The sequence below is a fragment of the Chrysochloris asiatica genome, unplaced genomic scaffold, assembly GCF_000296735.1.
Source record: "Chrysochloris asiatica unplaced genomic scaffold, ChrAsi1.0 scaffold00157, whole genome shotgun sequence".
NCBI lineage: Eukaryota > Metazoa > Chordata > Mammalia > Afrosoricida > Chrysochloridae > Chrysochloris > Chrysochloris asiatica.
In genome coordinates this window covers 7298230-7311877 of record NW_006408675.1, presented here as the reverse complement: position 1 = coordinate 7311877, position 13648 = coordinate 7298230, and the positions used below count along the sequence as shown (strand labels likewise).

General features: G+C 37.2%; 1 protein-coding gene across 4 annotated transcripts in view; it reads left to right on the top strand.

The window, feature by feature from the left end:
• The window catches only part of ERBB2IP (erbb2 interacting protein), a 91688-nt gene that overhangs the window by 41356 nt on the left and 36684 nt on the right, over window positions 1–13648 (top strand). For all 4 annotated transcript variants that reach the window (XM_006870980.1, XM_006870979.1, XM_006870978.1 and 1 more), the window contains exons 10-13: window positions 780–909; window positions 1885–2000; window positions 3354–3423; window positions 10533–10632. In XM_006870980.1, the coding sequence (XP_006871042.1) occupies window positions 780–909; window positions 1885–2000; window positions 3354–3423; window positions 10533–10632 (416 nt within the window). The remainder of the gene's footprint in view (window positions 1–779; window positions 910–1884; window positions 2001–3353; window positions 3424–10532; window positions 10633–13648) is intronic.

Sequence of the window (13648 nt, the reverse complement as noted above, 5' to 3'; positions counted from 1 at the left end):
ACACACACACACACATACATGCACACACACACATGTTGTTAAATGCAGTTGAGTTGGTTCCAACTCATAGCAACCCTGTATAGGGTTTCCAGAGTGGCTGTTGGGTTCGAATTGCCAACCTTGTGGTTCGCAGTCCAGTGCTTATCCAACAGTGCCACACCAGTGTATTAGATAATTGCATAAAAAATGTTTAGATGGGATGCCATAAATGTTCAAATTCATAATTGTTATACACGTTGGCATATTTATAATAAAGATGGTATTGTTATGTGCCGTTGAGTTGGTTCCGACTCATATCCACATGGTATAGAGCTTCTGAAGAACGGCTGGTGAATTTGAACTGCCGACCTTATGGTTCAAACTGAAATTGTTGTCCAGTGCATTATCCTGTAGCCACAAACCTATTTACTGTTGGTGAAGTTTAGGTTAGTAAAATGGGAGGTTTCCCTAGGTTTATTAAAGTCAAAATCAAATATTCATGTGTTCTTAAATTTGTATAAAAATATTTTATGTAATGCTTATCATTATATAAAATCATTCAAGATCAAAAGGAGAAAAACTATCTTAGGGCAAAGTTGAGACGGGATGGGAAGGAGAGTGGTATAGAATTAGGAAGTACAGGGAGGAAGCGGGAGGGGATTGACCATTGAGATGAGAAAAAGTGTATGATTTGTGAAATGTAGAATTGGTGATCTTGTCTGTAAACCTTCACTCACTTCATAATACACAGTTTTTAAATCAAGGTTTTATATTAAGTATAATTTATTTTTTAATTAAAGGTTAACATCAGTAGAAGAACTGGATTGTAGTTTCAATGAAATTGAAGCTTTACCCTCATCTGTTGGGCAGCTTACTAATATAAGAACCTTTGCTGCAGATCATAATTATTTACAACAGTTACCACCAGAGGTACTGTATTTCAAATTTAAGTTTTTATTGACTTTACATCTTTTCTAATTATCTTATTGTAGCTATCCAGTTTGCCTTTTTTTTCCTTTCAGGTAGAATTATTATACTGCTAAGTAATTTTTTTAAAATAAGAATTAACTATTTTAATTTAGAAGAAGTATCTAAATACTTTGTTATACATAAACATAATCATTAAAAAGTGGGTATCAGAGGCTCTGAGGAGGAGGGAGTAGAAATTATTGTTGAAGGGTTACTGAGTTTCCATTTGGGTGCTAGGAAACTTTTGGAGGTGGGTAGTGGTGATAGCACACTAAATCGTAAATGTAACTAATGCCACTGAATTGTATGTGTTAACAGCACACAAGAGGACACATTTTTTGTTTATACTCAAAATATATATATATATATATATATATTTGAATACATTTTTTGTTTAGACTCAAAATGAGTGTAAAATTTTTGTTATACTCAATGACAAGCTTTTTTGTAGTATTATTATGTACATAAGAAAAATTTTTCCTTTTGAGTACTTTTTATAGATACAATTCAGTGACATCAGTTACATTACATTTACCATTTAGTGTGCTGCTATTACCAATATTCATCTCCAAAAGTTTCCTAGCATCCTAAAGAGAAACTCAGTACCCCTTCAGCAGTAACTCCTCTGTTTCTGGTAAGCACTGATATCTTTGATACACTATGAATATGCATTCTAGATACATCCTGTAAGTGAGACCATGCATTATTTGATCCTTTATATCACTTAGCATAATGCTTTTAATCATCTAGGTCATTACATAATCAGAATTTAGTTTCTTTTTAAATGATATTCTGCTATATGTATTTTCTGTATTTTAAAATTTCAGTCATATGTTGATTGGTTGTTCACACCTTTTGATTATTGTGAATAATACTGCAGTAAACATCAGTGTACAGTAAACCAATATGTGATCTTTAAATTTGTTTCTTTTTCAGATTGGAAGTTGGAAAAATATAACTGTGCTGTTTCTTCATTCTAATAAACTTGAGACACTTCCAGAGGAAATGGGTGATATGCAAAAATTAAAAGTCATTAATTTAAGTGACAATAGGTTTGTAATACTTCATTTGTTTATAGGAAGCATGGTATATGATCGAAAATCTAATGCTGTTTCCCTTGTAACATGCATTTCATTTTGGGTTAACTTCATCTCTACAATCTTTAGCCTCCCCTTGGTTTCTACAGGCCGATTGTCATGTTAATGTTTCTCTTCAACAAAGCTGCTTTTGGAATTAATCTGTTTGTATTTTTCTTGGTAGAGGTGGTGGCTAGGTACTCTTAAAGCTTGGGCAGTAGAACAAATAAATTTACTAGGGATGCTAACTTAGAACAATGTTGAAGCTATTTCAGACTATCCATAATTTTTCTTAAACTAAAGGTGTTAATAATTATAATAAGAAAACAGCATTCATACAGTATATTTACATGTTGCTCTATGAATATCTACATACCTAACCTACTACCAATGAGTCAGTTCCAACTCAGAGTGACCCTACATCTAGAGCTTCCAAGCCGCCCAGTCTTTCTGGAAGTAGACATCCTTATCGTTCTTATGTGGAGTGGCTAATGGGTTTGAACTGCTGACCTTGCAGTTAACAGCCTAAAGCCGTAACCACAGCACCACTAGGGCTCTTTACATATGCAGTTATTAAAACAACTGTATGAAATAATACGATAGGCCAAATTAAGGCTCAAACAAGGTCACATAACTTATAAGGTAGTGCTTTGATTTAAACCCAGTTTTTTGACTTGTGAAATATTCTGACATCTATTTTATTTAAAGAATTACTTTTTGGAAATTAAGTTCCTGTTTCAGCTTGTGTTTTTTACCCTTACTTCTGGGTACTAACAGATTGCCTAGGAAGATAGATATAAAAGAATAGACAAGGATTTGACAGCAGACTTGAAGTAAATATCCATTCTAAATAAGAGTGGCATTTTAATTTAGTATTTTAATGAATATATTATTTTGTTTTCACTCACTAACCCCTTAGAATAGTATTCATAGAAAGTACTGGCTGTCAAAGAACCATAAAACAATGCTTTTTATAACATTTGCTCTCTCTAAATACATATAAAATAGCTAGAGTTTTATGATGCACTGCTTGATGTGTCCATATCTTTGATTTAAAGCAGAGACTGTTAAATCCTTTTTTAAAAATAGCAGCATTATAGAGGTTATTAGATTATCCATTTTCTTGCCAGCTAAATTAATTCAACTGAACAATTACTTTTAAATAAAAGTCTTATAAACCTGGTTAATATTTGTCTTATGTCCTATACAAAGACCTCTATTGAGCTGTTTCCTAAAGTAATAATTTTTATCCTCTTTACTTTTATAACGATAAGCATTAGTAGAAATATTATTTTAAAGTTTAATTTTTCTTTGTATTTCCCCCCACAGGTTAAAGAATTTGCCCTTTAGCTTTACAAAGCTGCAGCAATTGACTGCTATGTGGCTCTCAGATAATCAGGTGGGCATTCTAATTTTGTAAATTACTGGAATTCTAGTTTTATTATATAATTATGTATTCTAATTTACATAGGGCCATTTAAGAGCAGTTATACACTGATAAATATGTAAAAACTTAGATGTATATGATCCATGTATAAGGAAAAGTTTTAGTAAATATTTAGAAACACTTAATTTCCGTGAAGCAGGCATAGACTCATAAAGAACAAATCCTGTTGGATTTGTCTAATTTCCCCTAAAGCTATTAGATGTATACAGAGATTAAGGAATGAAACTAAATGCTCCCTGCCTTTAATAAGTTTTTGGGATGATCCTATATGGCATTTATGTGTAGGAAAATTGATCATATAAATTGTGTTTCTAACTAGGTATTTCATCATTTGTAAAGATGCTTTTCTTTAAACTTAAGAGTGACTCTGTAGACATTTTTCATCTGACAAACACTTGCTGTGTGCTGTTGAGTTGATTCTGACTTAATAGTGACCCCTATACATAGTTTCTAAGTCTTCAAATCTCTGTGGAAGGAGAAAGCCTCATCTTTTCTCCTGCAAAGTGACTAGTGGATTTGAACTGTTAACTGCAGTTAACAGCTCAGTGTGTAGCCCACTATGACACCAGGACTTCAACAAATGCTTAAAATGAGCTATAACTCTTTTTGGAGCTGAGGATATATTGGTGAATCAAATGGAGTCTTATTCTCGTTGAACTCACATTCTCATGGGCAATTGAAGCAAACAAGTAAGTATGTAATCAAGTTTCAGGTAGTGATGGTGGTTGTTAGGTGCTGTGAGTCAGTTCCTAGACATAGCGACCCTATGCACAACACAATGAAACACCTGCCCAGTCCTGCAACATCCTCACAATTGTTGTTACATATGAACCCATTGTTGCTGCCACTGTGTCAGTCCATCTCATTAAGGGCCTTCCTCTTTTTCATAGACCCTCCACTATTTCATATGTGTTGTAGTAAGAGCCACAAAAATAAGTCAATAAAACTAGGTAGGCATTAGAAGGAGTCCCTGGCATGGTGCTGCGGGATAACACTGGTCTGAAAACCATAAGGTGGGTGGTTCAAACCTTGGAAACCCTATACAGGGGTCACTGTGAGTTGGAACCAACTCACTGGCACTTAATAATGACACCAGTAACAACAAGCCTTAGAAAGGTAGTAGGATTGGAGAAGTGGTTGGTGGTGTTGGTTTAGTGCCGTTAAATCTTTTCCAACTCACAGTGACCGAGGAAGAAGCTTCCAAGGAGCTTCTTGTGGGTTTAAACTACCAACCTTGCAGTCTGGTGTTTATCCTACAGCACCACACCAGGATTACATGGTTAGAATGTTGTTGTTAAGTGCCTTCTAGTTGGTTCCGACTCAGCAACCCTGTATAGGGTTTCTGCGGAGCAGCTGGTGGGTTGAACTGCTGACCTTGTGGTTCACAATCTAGTGTTGATCCTACAGCACCACTCCAGGAGTCCTGGGGTTGGAGTAGATAACCCAATTTTAAATAAGGTGATTAGGAAATGTCATAGGAGGAAACAGTAGAACAGATTACCAAATGATAGTTAGGATTGAGCCATATATAGCCTTGGGTGGTAGGGTTGAACATTTAGAGAATTCTCAGTATAAAGACCCTTGTCGGGTAATAAGCATGGTGTATTAGCATAGTGGTTACGAATCGGGCTGCTAAACCTCAGGGTCAGCTGTTCGAAACTACCAGTGGTTCCGCGGAAGAAAGATGAGGCTTTCTGCTCCCATAAAGATTTACAGCCTCGGAAACCCTGTACAGGGTCGCTATGAGTTGGAACCAACTCTGTGAGACATAACCATCAACCACCATTTGAGGTTTAAATAAAACACCAGTGGGCTACAATGTAAAGAGCAAGGAGAAGAATTGTACAAGATTACATCAGAGAGGAAAGTTGGAAATAGATCATTTAGGGCCTTGTAGCCTCGGAAACCCTGTACAGGGTCGCTATAAGTTGGAACTGATTCCACAGCACATAACCACCACCACCAACCACCAAGGTGTCCTGATGTGGTGCTTTAGCATAAGCGCCTGACTGAAAGGTTGGTTTGAACCATAAGGTCGATGGTTCAAACTCACCAGTTGCTCCTTGGAAACCCTATACAGAATTGCTATGAGTCAGAACCAATTCTATGACACTTAATAATAGCAGCAAAAAGGATGTAGTACTTGTGGTGTGACTTTGAGTTAGATGAGACTCTGCTGGAGTATTTAGAATCAGGGAATGGCAAAATATAAGTTAACGATTTTAAAAGATCATCCTAATCTGTGTGAAGAACAGATTGTGGTTGTTGATGGGCTATTCATCACGAAGAGCATAAATATTAAAGGACACTGTTCTAGTGGTCCAGAAAAAGCTGTTGGAAGTCTTCAACTAGTGTGATGATAATAGAGATGGTAAGACAATTTGGGATGCATCTTTAAAATATTACCAGTGGAACTTACTGATGAACTAATTGTGGAACTTGAGAGGAAAAAACTATGGTTCGTAGGCTTTTCACCCAAGTAACAATATTTGTCATTGTTTTCTGAGACAAGTAAGACAGAGGAAAACCAGTTTGGTGGTAATATCAAGAGTTTGATATTTGACATTGTTAAATTTGAGGAGCGTATTATATATTAGGAGTCCTGGTGTGGTACTGTAGGATAAGTACTTGGACCTCAGGTTTAACTGCAAGGCTGGCAGTTCAAACCCACCAGCTGCAATTCAGAAACCCTATGAGTTGGAACTGACTTCATGGCACTTAACAACAACTGTGTATTAAGATAGGAATAGAAAATATACAGTTGTATATTTAAATTTGGAACTAAGAGAAGGCCAAAGATTGATCCTAGGAATGAAAGTGATTCCAGAATGAAGAATTTGCCATATGAAGGAAGTCACATGGTGTTGATAGGACAGACAACTAATTGTCCTTTGGGTTTCCAAATTAAAGGTAATTGCTTGTCTGGACATAGGACATTTAAGTGGCATGATGTGAATGGAAGTCCTGATTTGAGTTTTAAAATTCATCTGGACCCCTTGAGACTATCACCTTAAGACTCTTTAAACCTAGAACTAGACATATCTTCGAAAACCACTTTCTAGTGAAATATCAAACTGACACACAAAATAAGGCTATTACCAGTAAGATACAGCCCCTACTTAAAAGCCGTCAGTTTGAGACCTAAAGGTTAACAATTTCACAAAAGCAAAGAAGAAAAGATAGAAGAGCAGGGAGCTAGAGTACTGGAAAGGGAACATACAACACAAACAGAATTTTGAAACATTGTGATCATTAAGTCATAACAGCATACATAAAATGGGTTTGTAGTCATTCTGGCCATAAACACCACCAGTTTTCTGTCAGGTTATCATACTGTGGTGACTTGTCATTAAACATTAAACCAAACGAATTGTGAGATAAAAAAAAGAGAGAAAAAAAACCCAAAACACTATACATGAAGAAAGCAAAAGGTTATTAAAAAGACAAAAGACCAAAATGAATGTCAGAAAAGACTCTGAAACTTGCTCTTGAGCTTAGAAAAACTACACAAGTGAAAGAAATGAGGAAGCAAAAGATCTGAACAAAAAATTTTTTTAAAGGCAGCTCAAGAAGACAAAATATTGAAATGAAATGTGCAAAGACCTGGACTTAGAAAACCATGATAGGCATTTCTCAAGGTGAAAAGCTGAAGAAAGAATTAAAGCCTCGAATTGAAATACTTAAATATTTTATGGGTGAAATAATGAATAATATAGGAAGCATCAAAAAAGATGGATCAAAGAGTCACTGTACCAAAAAGAATTGGTCTATGTTCAGTCATTTCCAGAGAGACCATATGTTCAGAAACCAATGATACTGAAGGAAGAAGTCCAAGTGGCACTGAAGGCACTGCCAAAATCAAGGCTCCTGGAATTGATGGAATGCAAATTGAAATGTTTCAATAAACTGATGAAGCACTGGAGGCAGTCACTAGTCTATGCCAAGAAATTTGGATGATAGCTACTTGGCCAACCTATTGGAAGAGATCCATATTGTGCCTGTTTCAAAGAAAGGTGACCCATCAAAATGAGGCAGTCATTGAACAATACCATGAATATCATAAGCAAGTATAATTTTGCTGAAGATAATTAGAAAACTGTTGTAGCAGCATACCCCAGAAATTCAAGCCAGATTCAGAAGAGGATATGAGATGAGGGATATCATTGCTGACTTCAGATTGATCTTGACTGAAAGCAGAGGATACCGGAAAGATGATTATCTGTGCTTTATTGACTATACAAAGGCATTTGACTGTATGGATCATAATAATCTAGTGATAATATTGTTAAGTATGGGTACTGCAGAACACCTAATTGTGCTTATGAGGAACCTGTACATTTGTATTTTTTCAGGAATTGTCCTTTTGTATTTTTTAAACTAATATTTTATAGAAAATGTAGGAGGATTTACAGGTATCATAGAGACGCCTATTGATTTGATGATTATAAATTTGTAGTGATAATAATTTATGCAGTTGTGTGTTAGAGAAAGCATATAATTGGGATGATTTGGGGCTGCAATTTTGCCAAGCAGGTGCACAGAAGGATAATGAAACAAGTAATTCTTAGTGATTGGTAATACAGTGGTTAAAAAGGAAGCAAAATTTGGAGCAAATCATGGAGAGAAAGTAGAAAGGTAAGGGACTAGGTACTTCTGTGAGCTTGATGAGCAAGTATTATGGGAGCAGTGGAATGGGAAAGTGTCTGTTCTCATAGTCTCCTAGTACTATACCTGTGACTCTACTCTTTAGTCACCTTTCACACATCTTTCTTCTGCCAGACTCTTTCTTGTTCCTCTTGGTTCCTTCCTTATACTTTACGTAGGGAGAGATGCAATTACTACAATTCCTATTTGTCTGCTTATTGTTCTTAGAATCTTAGCCCAGTGCTTGCTTCTGAACTTCACTTTTGTGCTCATTACTTAACATTGTAACCTAGATGTGTCATCCACCCACTGTCATTGAGTCACTTCTCAGAGCAACATGCTAATGCACAGGGACGGAGCCTTTTTGCTGCTAAGGGCCATTTGGATATTTATCATATCAGTTAATATAAATTTATGTTGCTATGAAAAAATCTCCTAGATTTATTGAATTTCGAGGCCCGTCTGTGGTTGCCTTGGCAGGGTCAGCCCACATATGATTTCATGGTCTTATATGGCGTGCGGACTGGATGTGCCCCACTCCTTCTATAGGACACAGTAGAACTGCTCTATAGGGTTTCTGAGACTATAAATCTTTACCGGAAAAAAATCCCCATCTTTCTCCCACAGATCTGCTGGTTCAGACCACTGACCTTACAATTAGCAGCCACTACTTAATTCGCCGTGCCACTAGGGTTCTTAGATGTCTCATGTTGTTCTTGTGAATTGCCGTTGAGTCAGTTCCAACCCATAGCAACCCTGTATAGTGTCTCTAAGGGACAGTTGGTGAGCTTGAACCACTGACATTGTGGTTCAAACGACTTTGCAGTCCAGTGCATTAACCCACAGTGTCACCTCAGGACTCCAGATGTTTCATAGACATCTCAAATTCAAGCTGTTTAATATTGAGCATACCATCTCTTTCCCTCTCAATGTTTTTCTCTCTGGATTTCCTAGCTCAGTAAATAGTGCTTACTGGAGTCAGACACTTGGGGATGTAAATTTAACTGTTACTCTACTTACTTCAATTAATTACCAAGTCTTTTTGAGTATTACTATGAAATATTCCTGGTGTTTGTTTCAAGTTATGCAGCCATTCTCACAGCTCTTTCCTCAGTTGTTTAACCCTCATTGACATCAGCACACTGCCCCCTAAGGTTCTTATGAATCTTTTAGAATAGATTTTCTGAGTTGAACTCATTTTTAAAAGCCCCCCAAATACTTTTGATAATGCCTATCTAACAGGACTTAGTTTTCTCCTCAACCCCACTCATCTGCTAAGAAATCACTGCCTCAATAATCTGGTTCTCATTTATATTGTTGTTGTTAAGTGCTTTTGAGTCAGTTCCAACTCATAGCAACCAAGTAAAAGGTTTCCAAGGAACAGCTGGTGAGTTTGAACTGCCGACCTTGCAGTTCAAACTGATCTTGCAGTCAGTGCATTATCCTGCAGCACCATATCAGGACTCTGGTTGTCATCTGTATTTTGTCATCCATATCTGTTGTCAATACCCATGGTTTTGGGAAATTTTGGGGTAAAAAGAGCTAGGAGTTAATGGATTCTGCCTGTATAGGCAGGAAGTATGTGCTTCTGAGACGCATGAGTTTATGCTTGAGGTTAGAGAAGTAATGATAGCAGCATTTGTAAGTGCTAGCTCCACCTCCCAATTTCCTGTCAGTGAGGTGGGGAGAGTATAAGCAACCTCTACTTGAGAAGCTTCAGGGAAGCACTCTCTTTGGGGATGGTGTGGAACTGTCAAAGAGGTGACGGAAAATTTGTTCAATGAAGAAGTTTGAGATTTAGGACTATTTGTATACTAAAGCTAGTGTGGTGGGGGGGGAGGCAGGGGACAAAGCAAACATTTGAATGTGAGTACGATTATAAGATGGAATAAGATTTCCATGGCAGTGGACCCAGAGAACTGGTGAAGAGGCATGTTGGAGAAGAATTTGGAAATCCACTGCCTGTCTGGATTCAGCTAAGACTTGGAATAGTGTGATTTTAATATAAAGTAGACAAAATATGAACATTTTATTTTAAAAATGGAAAATAATATAAAATGTTATTAAATAAATAATTGTGATAATAAATAATTATTTGGCTGTGGGTACATGTTGTTGGTAAATGCTGTGGAGTTGATTCTTCCTCATAGCGACCCTGTATAGGGTTTCTGAGGCTTTAAATCTTTGCAGGAGCAAAAAGCCTCATATGAAATATTTTAATTGCAATACAATGTGTTTGTTTTACACTAAAAATTAAGTTTTATGTTTTTAATTTAAGAGTTATAACTTAAATTTGTCTTTGTAATCTTCAAGTTGATATTTATAGAAAAAAATGATAAAGATTCATTTAGAGAAATTGCTGGGTATGTATTTACTTTAGGATTGTTGAACAGTACATATTTATTTTCTTTCCTTAGTCCAAACCCCTGATACCTCTTCAAAAAGAGACTGATTCAGAGACCCAGAAAATGGTGCTTACTAACTACATGTTCCCCCAGCAGCCAAGAACTGAGGATGGTAATCATTTAAGAATCTTTCTCTTTTTTCCTTTTTTAATAATGAGTAAACAAAGTGAAGGTGTGGAACGAATTTTAAGTTTCAAAGATCTAAGCTAATTTGGAAGGAATTTGGAGAGTTAATTTTGAAAGATTTCCTAAAGTAAAGCAAGATCTCAGATTTATAGATAGTTAAATTTAGGGTATAACCATGCCATATGCTTTCTTATGTTTTAAATTTAACTAACATCATCTATTTTGGATCTCTCCATTGAACTAAATGTTAGGAATATATATTTAGTGTGATGTGATATTGTTTTTGTTGTTAAATGTCACTGAGTCAGTTTCTACCCATAGCGACTCTGTGTACGGTTTCCAAGGAGCACTTGTTGGGTTTGAACTACCGACCTGGTGGTTAGCAGTTCAGTGCTTATCCAACAGCACCACACCAGGACTATTAAATCAGACAAAATTTTGTTCTCTTCTGTTTTTGTAGACTTTAGACTACCTTTAGATCTACTACACAAAGATCAAGATTCCCTGTAGTACTGTGACTCTAAATTTTTACCTCTAAGTCCTTAATAAGGAATCATTTTGCAAAAGAAGGGAATATATCCTTTACTATTTGCCACAAATAAGTATAGAATCCTTTCAGATTAAGGAGCAAATTGTTAAAAGTGTTATACTATATGTCTGTCTAGCCTCGTTCACTAGAGATCAGGAATGCTGGCCAACCCTGCCTGATCAGAGAAAACATTGGCTGTAGCTGAATTCTGTACGCAGCCCATGAAAAGGGTTAATGAGTAAACATAACATGGAGGGTCAGTGGAGCCTAAACAAGACATGTATTTTAAGAGTTTGGGATCAGGCTAAACTTTTTATGTGTTTATTGTTGAACCAATTTTTGAGGGTTATTAAACCTTATATTTTCCTGAGGAGATGAGATTTGAAAAATTTAATGGGACATTTATTGGATAAATTAGACGATTATAGGAATCACTCTGTCTGCAACCAATTCTATAGCCCAGCCGACCAGGAAGTAAATAACTCTAGATGATTCGATTGCTTGGTTAGTTGCTGTTTCCATAACTAGTGCACTGATCATTTCCCAGTCATTTAAGAATAATTCTGGTGTGTTGCGGTAGGATGCCACTGTACTTCTGGCTGCAAGGTCAGTGATTCAAACCCATTAGCATCTCCTTGGAAACCCTATGTAGGGTCGCTATGAGTCAGAACCGACTGGATAGCACTTAACAACAACATACTGTGTGTATATGTTGTTGTTGTTAAGTGCTGTCAAGTCGATTCTGACCCATAGCGACCCTGTATAGGGTTTTCAAGGAGCTGCTGGTAAGCTTGAACCGCCGACCTTGCAATTCAAGCAGCTTTGCAGTCTGGCGCATTAACTCACAGTGCCACACCAGGACTCCATGTGTATATAAAATGTTTATTATATGTTTTACTTAAAATATATCATTTTTATATATACTTCTTTTTATAACTAATGAAAATCTCAGTGGTCCAAAATTATTTGTAAATTAATTAACTAAAAAATGGCGTGTGACCTTCTTTGACTTTACAAGGGGAAATGAGAATCAAACTCAAAATCAATCCAAGGCCAATTCCTCTGAGGTGGAAGTCAGACATGCCTCCACCATTTGTTACCAATTCTGTTACCAACTGTCTCCCACAACACGCTACTTGATTGGGTTCAATAATCCATTGCAATGGCCACAGAGAACTCAAAACATACAGCTATGGGGTTTATTAGGACCTCTGGTAGTGTAGTGGTTACGAATCAGGCTGCTAATCTCAAGGTGGGAGATAGATAAGGCTTTTTGCTCCCGTAAAGATTCACAGCCTCGGCAACCCTATGCAGGACTGCTATGACTCAGAACTGACTCCACAGCACATAACCAGTGGGGTTTATTAGGGAAGTTAATAGGTTACAATTCAGGGTCAGAAATGTTCAGAGCACAGTTCTTTTAGTCAGGACAACCGCTCCTGTGCCATGTCCATATATAGGCCACTTCCTGGCCTTTAACTCCTTCCTCTAGCCTCTGCCTTGTTCTGGCAATGTTACAAAGCTTTAAGGTCTGCTGATTAATGCTCACAAGGCACTTGGCAGTGGCTCCCCCAGTTAAGTGCCTGGAAGCACTCATGCCCAAAGTCACTCAGCTTTTCCTGCTGTGTGGACTGGGAAGTCCACCAGTTAGTCTTTTGCTCTAGCACTTGGTTCTGTTGGCGGCCACTCCTCTGCTTTCCTGGTGTCGCAGCTTTCTGTCCCTGGGTGAAGGATGTTCAGTGTGCAAGAAGCTCTGGGTCCAAAGGATGTGCTCCACTCTTGGCTCCTCCTATGATGGTAGTGAGAATCCCCCATTCTTGTTTCTGAGATGACTCATTGTATACACATTAGAGTTCCAAGTTTTAACAATCACAACTAAGTCTGTTAACCACTCACAACAGATTCTTATCATCCCATCAGCAACTTCTCCCGCATTCTATTACCCAGACCTAGCAAGGCAAAAACCACAAAGCTCCTTTAGTGCTGCTGATAAACGTCCAAAGGTTACTCCTTTCTGTAAGCACTTAGCTTTACTCGTTCTGTAGACCTGTGAGCATGGCAGATCTGGCTCCTGTTCTTGGTGCTGCTACTTCTGCTACCACCTCTGTCTTTGCTGCCACCACTTCCCCCCACCTCAACTGCTGCAGTAGCACTGTTCTCCGTCTTCTGGTAGTGCTACTCCCCCATTGTTGCTGAGATGGCTCATTTAAAACCCAGCCGGATGGCAAGACTGACCAAATCCCACCTTAGGTCTCCATACACCTTCTTTGTATGATCCCATCCAGTCATTTGATGGGCGTTAACAAAGACTATAGTAAAAGAGCCACAATTCATTGTATCACAGTACCTCGTTACAAAAATATTAAAGAATAAAAAATTGTTAGTCTAAATTTATAAAATATACTTTGGGAAGGTAACATAAATTCTTGAACTTCATTTTTTATCTTGAATTGAGAAATAGTATTTGTTTTGG